General features: G+C 38.5%; 1 protein-coding gene across 1 annotated transcript; it reads left to right on the top strand.

Annotated features, from left to right (window-relative positions):
• The first annotated feature begins 1,758 nt into the window (after positions 1-1,758).
• Positions 1,759-14,122, top strand: fam98a (family with sequence similarity 98 member A). The gene is made up of 8 exons (XM_007238735.4): positions 1,759-1,920; positions 4,026-4,174; positions 6,559-6,693; positions 7,700-7,896; positions 8,000-8,080; positions 9,158-9,274; positions 10,755-10,922; positions 12,550-14,122. The coding sequence occupies exons 1-8, from the start codon at positions 1,883-1,885 to the stop codon at positions 13,321-13,323; spliced, it is 1,659 nt and encodes a 552-aa protein (XP_007238797.3). The 5' UTR covers positions 1,759-1,882; the 3' UTR covers positions 13,324-14,122.
• The last annotated feature ends 475 nt before the right edge of the window (positions 14,123-14,597 follow it).

Below are 14,597 nucleotides of genomic sequence, written 5' to 3'. Positions count from 1 at the left end.
CTCATACAAAAAGATCTTTTCCAACAGTGTAAATTTCTCAGGCTGTAAAAACCGGCATGTTGGCGACTAGCAACTGAAGAGGACCATTAGGACCTGGTTAAAGAGCCGGTTTAAGGAGAAACTGGCCACTTCCTTTGTCCCTACTACTGACTGTTAACCGATAGAGGGAGCCCACGAGTTAGTCAAGAATGAATGGGTGCGAATGAAGCTAAACGGCTAAAAACTCAGATTAAAATAGTAAGCATCTACGTGTCCGCATTATTCCTTTAATTTTAGAAAGATAACTATAGTTTTTCGATATAAACACAAAGAAAAGTTAGTAGTATGTTTCAATGTTTTTATATTATACGAGATTTTGGAAGTAAAGGTGCTAGCGTTGCTGCTACTGTGAGCTGTATGGTTGGTGAGCTGATGCTGCTGGAGATACAGCTAGAATATTCTTAAAAGGCTCATTTAATACACATAAATGAACTATCATCATTATTTCATAATAGGCCAGATTTGGGCAGGTTTATGTAATTAATAAAACACACACACACATACAGGTTATACTAATTACAAATTACTCATTACCATTTCGTAATGACTATTTATTTACTGCCAGCTTATGTGCAATAACATTGGTCACTGCTTAACATAAGACATACGTACTGGAAAATCATGCTGTCTCTAATCATATTTTTTTTAGATCAATGTTGTTAAGTTCTCTTTTATTTTTTGTACATATACATTACCGGCCAAACGTTTTAGAACACCCATATTTTCTGCTGTCCAGTAGCATTGCTGTGTGGCTCAGACAAGCTGTTTTTTATTGATTTTCTCATCTGAGCAATAACTTTTTATTGTATTTCACAAGAAATTTATGAAAGAAGGATTTTATCTGAGCCTTGGATGGTTATACAGACAACTGTGTTATACAATACTCAACAATTTAGAACAATTTAGTAAGCTTACTGAAGAAGGGGAAACTATTCGAGAAGCGTAAGTCTCTCTGAAAGGAGTAGCTGAAAAATATGATGTGGAAAATATGATGGAAAGGATCTATAATTATTCTATGTGCTTTTTTAAGGATGCCCTGAATCAAACATCATGTTGACAAATCTGTGTGCTTAGTTATGACAGCGTTTTAGAGCCACTTAAAAAAAAAACAAAACAAAAAAAAAAAACATTTGATTCAGTGAATAAAGTCATAATTTTACAAGAATAAATTCGTAAAACGAATGTCCGTGCTTAATAAGTATGTTAGACAAGTTAGCAATCACTAAGCAACACCATAGCAACCACTAAGCAAACACCATAGCTGTTACAGTGTGGAGCTTCGTAAAACGAATGTCCGTGCTTCTTAAACTGGCAGCCCAAAGTAGTTAGCCTACTTTTAACTCAAAATAGTATAACTTTGTTCTCATTATTGTAACGACTTTAATCTTGTAATATTACAACTCTATTATCGAAATATTATAACTTTAATTTAAAAATATTGATATCCTAATATTATGACTTTATTCTTGTAATATTACGACTTTAATCTCGTAATATTCTCCTAACATTGCTACTTTTTCTCAAAATGTAATATTAATATACTATATACTCGTAATATTACGATTTTATTCTTTAAAAAACTGCGTCGTACTCAGTAACCATGCTTTTGAACATTTGTTGATTCTGTATTTAAAAACAGATTAAACATTTACAAACTGATTTTGCTGAGTTGTCCCATAAGAACCAGTTCATAGAGCTCCCTGAAGACGCTGTTAAATGGGTGGTCTCCTCTCTATACGCTCTCTGGCGGTTATGCCAACCCAGCAGCCAGGCGCCCGGTCCTGTCAGTCTCGGTAAAGAGGCGGTTTGTGATTTTTGGGGAGCGCTGCGTCGCTTCGACTGAATGGAAGTCGATATTCTGGATTCTCTGGAGGACCTGGGGTGAGCAGGGAGCGCCGATAAGCCCCGGGTTTAATACTGGATTCAGGTTTAACAGCTACAGGTCGCAGATTTAGCCTCGCGGCCCCGGTTAGCGTCCAGCGTGCTGAGCTAACTCCTGCAGATCAGCTCGGTTTTACCGGTTTTCTGGAAGATTCGCTATGTGTTAGTGCGGGGTTTAGAATGTTTTTATTAAATAAACACCTGTAAAACGCTCCGGCGGGAGATTTAGGCTTTAACAGCGTTTAAATAATTGTATTTTTATAGTTTTGCTGAAGCTAAAGTTGGCTAGCTATGCTTAATTCTCCAGTCCACCTTAAAATGCGCAGCTGTTACAGTGTGGAGCTTCATGTGACTGCATGGGAGTGTTGCAGAATTTAAGGTGGACTGAAACTCGAAACGCGAAACTGAAGGACTGACTGACTGCTATAAATAGGGAGGAACCGATGTGGGAATTCTGGGCTGATACCAATATCCGATATTATACATTTATTATATTAATAAAAATAATAAACTAATTATCTAATAAAATTAATCCTAAATGAGATTAATATCAATTAATTTAATTTAAAAGTGGATGTTCAAACAAACTGCTGCTCAGATTAACTTATATTAAACACCTCACAGACTTAAGGAGATATAATAAAGGAACGATGTACAGCTAAATATACAATGTTATCTAATGTAATCTTATATACTTAAAGTTCCACCACTTATTTTGTCCAGTTTTACTTACAACATAAATTTGCTGTTCTAGTGTAATTCTAGTGTAAGTCATTCATTCTTAAGTAGGAAATATGCTAAATAGAGTTATTTTCTCCTACTTTAAGGAAAACCAAGTATTAGCCTGCCCCGAGCTGAATTTATGTTGTAAAATTGGGGCAATGTAGCTTAACGATATATATATATATATATATATATATATATATATATATATATATATATATATATATATATATATATATATATATATGTATATATGTATATATGTATATGTATATATATGTATATGTATATATATGTATATGTATATATATATATATGTATATATGTATATATGTATGTATATATATATGTATATATATATATATATGTATATATATATATATATATATATATATGTATATGTATATATATATATGTATATATATATATATATGTATATATATATATATATATATATATATATATATATATATATATATATATATATATATATATAAACATGTAGCTGATGTTCCAGTGTGATTTTGAAGGACTTTTTCATGTACATAAGATTACATTAAGTTACTTACATTTAAGTTATTAAATGTAATCTTATATACACAATCTTCCACATCTTACCTAGTTTTACTTACATGAATTTGCTGTTCTAGTGTAATTCATTCATTCTTAACTTCAGCCTCGTATTAATTTTAAAGTTGCACGGCCAGTGTCTGACAGTATTAGTACCACTCTCAGCTGGACTTTGTACTTTTCCAGAACATATAAAATATTGGCAATACTGGCCAAATGTCGATGTAATTCTGATACCATCGTGCACCCCTAGTAATCTAGACACCTCTAGTTTACAAAAGTGCCCAAACGCAGCAGATTACATATCTACTCACTAAATATCAGAACGCATCACATTTAAACATCTCCTTTGCGTTTGAATGGTATTGTAAATCCTATGTTCAGCTGTTTCTTTCATTTTAAAGCTGTGAAGCTCATGGTAGAAAATAATTAATCTGAAAATTAATAATCAAGTTAGTCGACTACCAGTCATTAATCATTAGTTGCAGTCCTAATGTTCATTATGAGTCATTGTGGGTGTGTGTTTGCTGATGTTTGTGTGTGTGTTCGTACTGCACCTATAAAGGCAGAAGCCACAGATGGAATGCTTTTGTGTTCAAAAGTATTTTAAAAGTGTTTCTCTATCTGTGATCACTAAGCCCTTATCAAGCATAATAAAATAAATAAACACTTAAAGTAAATCACTCTGTGTGTAATACATTTATTTAATACGAATTTCGTTCATTTTGAACTGAACTACTGAAATAAAGTAACTTTTCAATAAAATTTAATTTTGCACTAGTATCTAAAAGTTTGCCTTTGTTTCTTTGCAGGTATCAGGGTCCCCTGTTGGAAGATGGCTCTCTGCAAATGGCCCTTAGTGGTGGAGCTGCTTCACCCGAGTTTACTAAGCTGTGTGCCTGGCTCGTCTCTGAGCTCAAACTCTACTGCAGGCTGGAGGAGAATGTGCACGCCACCAACTGTGAGTCATTGATATTAGGGGTGTGCTGTATTGTATCGTACACAATGATATCACCAACATTTTTGGAAATCGTTTTCACAAAATATCCTGCACCCTGTGTAAGATACATCAGCAATAAACAGAATACACAATAAAATAAATTGCTGTACCAGTAAAGTTCCATTTCCTAAGCTAAGAAGTGCAAAAGCACTGCTCCATTAAAATAGCAATCCACCAAAGTCAGAGCGCACCTGGCTCTTAAAGGGAATGGCAAGTGACACACTGATGGGTTTATTTCGCATTATGCTCAAAAAACACCCGTGATTAATAAAAAGAACTAGTTCATGCCTTTTGCGCTTTTTGAGCCATGCAAGGCATACTTTTCCCGTTGTTATGAGAGCAAAGACACTTTGACTTGCCCTAAATCAAGCTGCACAGTGCGCTGTTTGCCTATAGCTCACTACAGTTGGGCACCAAGTCTTGCAGATATAATTTAATTGATTAATGGCATCTTTTTCTGTACTAACACACTAACAATGCTTCAGGGAACTGTAAACGCTGCTTAAAGGGATAGTTCGGGATTTTTGACATGAATCTGTATGGCATCAACATGACCAGTGTCGTGCATTCTCACTGACTTACCCCTGACCATGTCCGCTGAGCGGAGTTCTTGTCCAGTATTGTCCGAGCCGAAAGTAGTCCGGCATGTTTGCTGGGGTCACGAAACGAAAGCGTTTTTCTTCCCAAAACAGTACGAGTGCAAAAGAGTGATTTATTTGCATAACAAAAAACGGTGTCTGCAAAAGTCACGCCTCATTATCACTGGGGCACTACTTTCATTTTGGATCAGAGCGCATGTCATTCTAACTGCGAGCAGCGCACTAGTCTTTCAGATCATTGGCTGCGCTCAGCTTCAACCAGCAACGCAAAGAGCAAGCTTTAGAGAGAAGTTTATCGGCTTTTATAAGCTTCTTGAACACAGATTTATACATTTGTATGTGTGTGTGTTAAAATGGTGCGGACTTGTGATTATCCAGGCTGTAGCAACAAAGATGTGGCTGATTCTCCGCACAGTTTCCATCGTATCCCCGTGACTGACATTGCTCTCAGCCAACTTTGGATACTTGCAATGGGCTTCCATGTGGACACCAAAGTGGTGAAAATGAAGAAGCTTCGTGTTTGCGGTGCGCACTTCAGCGAGGATGACTATGTTTCTCCATGCCCGCTGTTGTTTGTGATGCAGGCAGCAGCTGGCCCGCCGACGTCCTCATCAATTGACAGGTTCTGTATCTCGGGCATAACTAAATCCCACTCGTGGCAGCAGTAACATTCCACCTCTGTCGGCATTAGTTCGCACTTCAAACAAGTGCACCAGGATTTGTCGGCCACCCTTGGTATCGCAGCAGCAGCAGCAGCGGCTCCAGCTTCGGTCTCAATCATTTCTCTGTCCACCCTCTCTCTTTCTGCACGATCCAATTCGATTTGGGCAAGTTCCTCCTCAGTATACTCAGGCTCATAAAGATACCCCCTTGGCTCTGAGCGGAAATCAATATATTCCTCGTCGCTCTCGTAGTCCGACATGTTCCCGAACAGTAAACAGTGAAATCGAAACCGTAGGCTAGCTGCCAGGTTGCGCAATCGCGCGCACTGATCCAAAATGAAAGTAGTGCCCCAGTGATAATGAGGCGTGACTTTTGCAGACACCGTTTTTTGTTATGCAAATAAATCACTCTTTTGCACTCGTACTGTTTTGGGAAGAAAAACGCTTTCGTTTCGTGACCCCAGCAAACATGCCGGACTACTTTCGGCTCGGACAATACTGGACAAGAACTCCGCTCACCGGACATGGTCGGGGGTAAGTCAGTGAGAATGCACGACACTGGGCATGTTGATGCCATACAGATTCATGTCAAAAATCCCGAACTATCCCTTTAATCCAATCAATATATTTTTATTTGTAATTTTCCATTATATTACTGCAGTTATATGTCTAGTATGTATTACGACCTCAGTCCGCACCTCTCAATGTGTCTGGAAATGAAATGTATTTTAAATGGTGGTTCATAGTGTGAATTACACTGCTCAGCTGTAGGGGGAGCCCAAAAGCAAGAAATGACAGTTTTTGCATTTTGCTGCTTTAAAATGATGCCAAGAAAACTATCCATGTCACCTACAGTGCTGTTTTGCACAAATGTAGTTTTATTTTGTTTTGTATGGTATTATATAGTATTATATTCCTTATACTTTTGTATTTTTGTTTTATTTAAATGTATTAACATTTATTAGTTTTATTGTTTTTATTGTTTTTGTTCTTACTACATATTTATTTATTTGCATTTTCAGTTATGTTCTATGTTCCTCTGCTTCATCTAACTTCAGTATTCTTGTCTTCTGGCTCTGTTTAGGTCCAAGCGAAGCTGAGGGTTTCCAGCTGGAGATGAGTGGTCTGCTTACTGAACTGGCCTGCCCGTATTCCTGTCTCACCTCAGGAGATGTCACTTGCCGCCTTCTCAACGCCAACAACTGCCAGCTACTGCTCAGTACGTGACATGCTTCACCAGACACTTCCATCATTTCATCCAGTGTTTAGTGAAGTGCTTGATCTTCCTGTTCTTCTTTTAAAAAACAAATTGTCATATTTTATCAGAACAATCAGTAGGGATGAGAGCGAGTGTGTGAAATGGCTTCAAGAGTCCAGTTTCCAAACACTGGAGAGATTTTCTGACCCACCCACCCTCCCCAGATGCCAAACAGTGGCAAGTGTCGACAAGTCTTACTCTGTAGCTGATGTCCAATGTCCAAAATGCTCATCTCTGCTACTCTAGTGGTGGTGATCGGTTATCAAGCTATGGTTTGTGAACCTTACTAAAGATCAGTATGAGGAGCAAATGAATGCTTGAATAACTTACATGGGTATAAGAGCTCCTTGTAATGAACATCATTCATTTTTATGTGTATGTATATTTTTTATATTGAAAGTATTTTATTGTTAATTTTTATAATTTTTATTTTAGATTTTGCACAAAAAGTTGCATAAACATTTTATAGAAGACGCTCACACATGCCATAATAGTTAAAATCTATTGGTCCGTAATAAAAATCTGAGATGAATTAATATCTATATTTGTGACATCAGAATGATAATATTGTCAATACATTGCAACAATAGGTCAAAGGGGTCAAGCATAGCCGTTTGAATAACCCACCTCATGTTACAGTAACTGGAACTGTAGCATCAGGAAAAAGTGCACCAAGGAAAGCAATTAATCAGCGTATTTATAGTGAATTATTTTTATTAACATGTTAATTTGACAGCATCAATAAAAAGAAGATATTCCCTTAAATTAAGTTGATCAGCATGGCCGTGTTTTTTTTTTTTTTTTTTTTGTGCTGAATGTAATGTTTGACTGATTTTGCTTTACAATGTTTGTAATGATTATAATTGACAGTGTGGTTTTAATTCAGGTGGTTCTAGGCTTCATCACTCTAAAGTGTGAGGAATGATATTGAAGTTGAAAATTGAAAATCTGTGTCCTCTTACTTTAGCCTTTCTGATCTCTGAGCTTGAGGCTTCGAGGATGGTGTTGGTGAACCAGCCTCAGAAGAAAGCGCAGGACACAGGGGGCAGCACAGGTGCCAGTGAACTCTTCCTGGAACTCAAGGGGATTTGTATGGCTTTGGGTATGTCTAAACCTCCAGCCAACATCACCATGTTCCAGTTCTTCAGTGGCATTGAGAAGAAGGCGAGTACACACAGAATACTGTATAGAAATGACATTGTAGAATTTCTATTTAGCTTTCAAGTTCTTCTTACTGTTTCTCACCCCTCTTAATGTCTTTGTTCAGTTAAAGGAGGCGTTATCCAAAGTCCCTCCCACTCATGTCGGGGGACCTCTCCTGAAAAAAACACTTGGTCCACTGCACTGGGTGAGTTACAGATATAGAGCTATTAATTTGAGCTAACATTGGCTGTGTTCACACATATTCTGATATATTTTAAAGTGACAGTCTGGTTTGTGAGTTTTGTCGATTTCTCTTTAAAAGTGAGATTGTGTAAGTACACCAAGCAGTAGAAAAGTAATTATTTTTAAAACATGCTTTGTGATGTGATTTTGTCCTTTCAGAGCAGATAAATCAGGTGATTATCTAATTCTCCTGTTCTCTTTTAGTTTGCCAGCTCTCTTCAGTATCTTCAGTACTGCTTTCAAATGAAAAGAATCAAAAGAAAGAAATCTTAAGGACTGCTGCTTTAAAACATTTTTTTCTGCTTTTTTTCTTTCTTTTTTTTTTTCTTTCAACAACAATTTTTAACATTTTTTTCCCATTTTCTCCCAATTTAGCTAGACAAATTGTCCCACCCATTCAGCTGCTACTCAGCTGTATATATCCCCCATCACTAGCCTCCTCCGATACATGTGAATTCAGCCACTGCCTCTTTTTAAACTGCTGCTGATGCAGCATTGCTAAGTAGCATCACAGCGCACTCGGAGGAAAGCGCAGCAACTCTGTTCTGATACATCAGCTCACAGACGCCTCGTGCTGTGTGACATCACCCTAAAAATTATTATGGGAAAGTGCACCATTTACCCACCCAGAGAGAGCAAGGCCAATTGTGCTCTCTCAAGGATCCGGCAGCTGATGGCAAGCTGCATGACCGGGATTCGTAAAACAAAGGATGATAAAAATAAATAAATAAAACTTGGGTCACAAGGGCATAAGGATGTATTAGAGATTTAGCCAGAAACATGAATGTGTTCGGCTATCAGCTTCTTCGTAAAAAACAAACAAAATTATAATAATAATAATAAAAAATTGAGAAACATTCTTTGTCTATGACCAAAAACTATGTTTTCATGTGGCCAGCGGGCCAAAAGGCAGAATATCTGGTTATGAGTGGGCAGGGTCTTGATCTGAACCACAGTGGTTTATATTAAATCCCTCATTCATGCTTTTATTGGATTTAAATTGTTCTTCTTGTTCGCTTCTGCTCTGCACACTTTGTAGGAGAAAATCGTAGCCATCAACCAAGCACTTGTGAACGAGTATGAAGTCAGGAGGAAAATGTTGTTAAAACGTCTGGATGTGACGGTCCAGTCCTTCGGCTGGTCAGACAAAGCCAAGGTGAGACACTGTTGTTCTCTGTGTGTGGAAAAATAGTTGTAGGCTCTGAAGTTTTTCAATAAATGAAATCTGATTAGCAAGGTTTTTCATTGTTTATGAATTAGCATTTTTCAAATGTGTGTGTGTGTGTATATATATATATAAATATAAAATCATGGATCTGATTGGTTAGGTTGTCCTACGACTTTGCTAATATACTCTCCTTACTACACCCTTCAAAAAATCAGCAGAATTCAGCAGACACAAGGGTGCAGAAGCAATTATAAAAAGCTTTGATTGGAACAGCTGTCAGTCAGATAAGAGTCCCAACACAATTAAAAAACACAGACTAATGCTTTGAATTAGTTAGTTTTTTTTATTTTAGTTCATTTATAAAATATATGCTTATAGTTTACAATAACTATAATATTTATATTTCATGATTAAATATTAAGTAATTATTTACATGCACCTAATATCACCACTCCAAGAGTGTGAGCACTTTGCCTGTGTCTGAAATAGGGGAGTGCCATATAGAATCATACACAATAATATTTCCGTTGTATTTAAAACAATAACTAATTCATATTGTGATAAGTCACCCCTTTTTTTTTCTTTTTCTTTTTTTTTTACCTACTTTAAAGGTGACTTTTAAAAAATGCTTTAAAAAAAGGGAAGGGTAGTTTGGGAGGGGCATTGGGTAATGTATGGGTTTAGGGGCAGGGCAGGAGGGAGAGCTGATTGGCTGATCTGCAGCAGCAGTGTGCTCTGATAGCGGTGAGATGCAGATGGTTGGACATCAGCAGGGGGGTGGTATTATTAATTAACTGAGCTGCTGCATATTGTGATTTGGTGTCTGCGTAACAACAAAGTACAGGGACACATCATTCTCACCTTTAGCACAGCTAAACCTGAGAAGGCGCTGCAGAGGCAAAAAATAATGCAATTAAAAGTTTTTTTTAAAGGTTAGGAAATGTATATAAAAAATTTAAGAAAGACTGGTATGTTTCATTACTTCACAAGAAACACATTTTAGCTATTATTGAAAATAATATAGTTTAGGATTTAGTGGCTTTTTAATGTGAAGCTTTAAGTGGATTTTCAGCATAGTTGAAAATGTTTCAACTATGTTTCAACCATACAGCATCTGTATAACATTTTTTTATGATGACATTATTTATATAACATTATTTACTTTGCTACATTATTATTTGTTGAGTTGATTTATAATGTAGACAATTGTTTTTCCACTGTTAAAATTAATCAAATAATTTGTTTTGTCATATTGACAAGAATATTATCGCAAAAATACCCTGAAATATTGTGATATATAGTTTTAGAGCTATATTATCCACCATGGTTGTGAGGCAGGAAGCAGTCATGTCTGAATCAAAGTTTTGTAATCAAGCTTTCCAATTTATTGGGCAAAAAGTCCACGATCAGTTTTGTACACACTGTGGACCGTTCTTTAACAATGCTATTCCTTCCCTCATTCTAACAGAGTCAAAAAGAAAAGCTGGCCAAAGTGTACCAACCCCTGCGCTCAGCTCTTGCCATTAAGGGTAAAATATCTGTGGCCAATCTGCTGGCTGCCAGAGAGGACTTATCAAAGATTCTGCGCACAAGCAGCGGCCACATCAGAGAAAAGACTGCCTGTTCCATTAACAAGGTGAGTTGTGACATGAGCTACATCCTACTTACAGTCTTACTTCAGTCTTGTGCTTAGTGTTATGCTGCTGTAGTAATTATTGGCAATATATACACTTATATATCCTGACCTATCTCACTATCTAGTAACTGAATGTAGTGAAATACTGCAGGACTAATAGAAGATCATCTTATCTTATCCCTTATCTCAGCAATTCTCCACATTCTAGTAAAAGTGTTCCCTGGAGAATAGGGACAGTTATTCCAATAAAACCTGTCCCGCCTATCTTTGCACTTCAGTCAGAGACCTTATTAATGCTTAGAATTTTTCCGTCCAACATCGCACCTTGTGTTCTCAGCTTAATTACTCAAGAATCCCTTCACAGATAAACAAAATCAATATATGGTTAGAAAGGGCAGAACTTACTCTTTCTAAGAATAGCGATGACATCACAGTGCGTTAAAGCTAAATCTACAAGAAACCCATTGAGAAAAATACCTAAAAAAAGTGAGATCTCCGTCCCCAACTAGTATTATTTACCTTTAGTGCTTCAAACATATTTATAGGATGTTTCAAACCAAGTAATATCATTAAATGACTCAAAAGTGTCCACAGAAAAAGTGTGAAACTACCAGCATTCAAACTAAAGCTAGGTATGGTGTGCGCACTACTTTATATAGTTTTTATTTTACTTGCACATTTTTAATAAGTAGTTATTTTGCACTAAACATTTTTATTTATTCAGACTAAAAGGTTTACATTTTTGTACATAGTTTTCTTCTGATCAAAATACTGAAAGGCATAGGCTGCTCTGAGTGTCAGGTTTTTAGTATCTACATGTATCCTAGAGGTGTCATTTATCAAGAAAAATAAATCTGCCTGATGCTCTAAATGTAATTGGTTAAAGTAATAAGCCATGTAATGAACTATTATCAATATTCTTATGCTTTTAACTCAAACACTCTATTCTAACTATTTTTGAAAAGATATCTTGGGTGTGAATATATTTAAAGTCTATACATTCAAAAATTTTGACCAAAACATGGCCAGTTCCAAGAATTTTTTTTTTTTTTTTTTTTTTTTTACATTTTAAATGTTTACATTTTTGGCTTCTGGAGTAAAAGAGCTCATAGCATGTGGCTGTTTGATATAATTACTGTGTTATAAGACCTGAAAGAGTAACTGACAAAAACTGAAAAAAAAACACACCAAAACAACCTAGGGTTCAAAGGGTTAATGATGGAAATGATGAGTTTGTTTTTGTGAGTTGTGAGTGGCCGGTTAGCTACTTATGGAGCCATCCACTACTTTCATCCCCCCTCATGTTCCTCCAAACTGTCGACATGCTGTCACTGTGCTGAAGACTCCCAGGACCCTGTTTTAGTGATATATAGCCCAGTTGTCAATTACACATTGTGCTGCTGGATTTAAGGGCATTTTAATAATTCTTACTTAATCATGGGTGTGTTTTGGGCGTAACGTGAAATAAACCAATCAGTGTGTCACTTGCCATTCCCTTTAAGAGTCAGCTGTGCTCTGATTTTGGCACATTTGTATCTTAACAGCGCTGCACTTTTGTGCGTATCAGTTTATATATGTATTCTGATTTCCAACCCGAAAGTGATCTTTTCTTCTCGTATACCTGCAGGTTTTGATGGGTCGCGTTCCCGACCGAGGAGGTCGTCCCAATGAGATTGAGCCCCCGCCTCCAGAGATGCCCACCTGGCAGAAGCGGCAAGACGGACCTCAAGGAGGCGGCGGAGGACAATACTACGGCGGTGGTGGTGGACGGGGAGGAGGAGGAGGTGGTGGCAGAGGTGGCTACGACCATCACCAAGGGGGCAGAGGGGGTGGAGGTGGCGGCAGAGGGGACAGGGGGAGTAAGGTACAGGGAGGATGGTCGGATGGCTCTGACCAGCGTGGAGGAGGTGGGTACCACGGCCATTACCAAGATGGAGGAGGATATCAGGGAGGTGGTGGCGGTGGTGGAGGACGAGGAGGATACGGAGGTGGTGGCGGCTACCAGCAGGGCTCTGGGTACTACCAGGGTGGCCAGCAAGGATACCAAGGAGGAGGAGGTGGCTATCAAGGTGGTCAGCAAGGGCCAGGCTACCAAGGAGGAGGAGGAGGCGGCGGTGGCGGGTACCAAGGTGGGGGTGGACATCAGGGCAGAGGCGGGGGCTACCAGCATGATGGCCACTATCAAGACGGGGGCCGTCAACAGGATAGAGGCGGCAGGGGCGGCCGTGGAGGGAGAGGACGAGGTGGTAGAGGGGGTGGAGGAGGAGGTCAAGGTGGAGGATGGGGAGGAAGAGGAGGGCAGAATTTTAACCAAGGCGGGCAGTTTGAGCAGTACTTCCAACAGGGCGGCCAACAGTACAGTCAGTCAGGCTTCGGGCAGGGCCGACATTACACCAGCTGAAGGAGGAGAGCCTTGGACAGTCCAGGCTGGTCAGAGAGCATCATCAGAGGGGGAGAGGGAGGCCAGCGAGGTGCAGGTCAGTGCAGTGACAGACAGGTCGGTGTCAGCGATCTCTTACCCCGGGGAACGTAGGTTAAGATTTTGGAATGAACGATGTATGCTTCCTCGCATGCGTGTGGTTGCCAACAAACAAGCTCGTGTTCTTTCTACACCTTTCCTAACTGCTAAGCTCATTCTCCAAGAGCACGTGGCTGAGATGCCAACGGTGGCTCCATCAGACGTCTGTTCGATGCCTCAAGAGATTTTAATATCACCTCTGTTACGTCACTTGCTTGAGCTGCCCCCAAAAAAAAAGGCCTTATACCTGATATTGTTTCCCAGGGGAAATTAGAAGTTTCAAGATTTCATTGTTAGACTATTATTTATTGACAAACACCATAACCTCTTAAGTTCATTTCACGGTTTCTTAGACACGTTCAGCCAACCTCATTGCGTACATTGATCGATACTTGAAATAATTGAAACTTTGTTAGGGTTTTTTTTTTCTGTTTTGCTTTAAGTGTTGGTTTACAGTTACTCCTTGGAAGATAAGAATGAGGGAGTTGGCTGGGGAAAACGTCATGTAGCGTGTATACAAGGGTTACTTTTCCCCATTACGTGGAAAAAAAAACTAAACAAAAGGACTTTGCCTCATTTCATTTAAAGAAGCCAGTGCTGCTTGTTGGACCGCGTTCCTTTTTGTGAAAGTATTTTGAATGAGTAAGATTGCTCTGAGCAATAAAGCAGTGTGTGAACGCTCTCTCTTTCTCTCTGTGCTTTATAACAGTTCATAACATGTAATACTTCAGTTCCCCTTCTAAAGGGAACGTGTGTGATTCCATTTACAGTGGCTGGCAAAAGTATTCTCACATTTATTCACCTTACAACCACAGACTTAAGCCCTTAGTTTCTCAGGGGGGTGTCTTCTATTCAGTGATAAAAACTCTTGCATCTGGACTGCAATTGAAAAAGCAGGAGGACCAGAGGGTTTTTCAGCTTTCTCAGTCACATGACATCACTTTCAGTAGTAGTTTACATGGATCTCCATAGAAACACGTGCCTAAAGTGTAATTACGGTGCGTGACAGTGGACAAATAGCTATTTTATTAAATGTGAAGAGATGAAACTCAGAGATGTGCGTCCAGACAGGACTTAAAACAACGAAAAACAGTAGGTGATTCGGCCTAAAAGACAAAATTACCCCAGGAGCCCTGAGAAACTAATCCCGTCCAGAT

The sequence above is a fragment of the Astyanax mexicanus genome, chromosome 14 (assembly GCF_023375975.1).
Source record: "Astyanax mexicanus isolate ESR-SI-001 chromosome 14, AstMex3_surface, whole genome shotgun sequence".
Classification (NCBI taxonomy): Eukaryota; Metazoa; Chordata; class Actinopteri; order Characiformes; family Acestrorhamphidae; genus Astyanax; species Astyanax mexicanus.
This window is presented reverse-complemented; position numbering and strand designations above follow the sequence as displayed.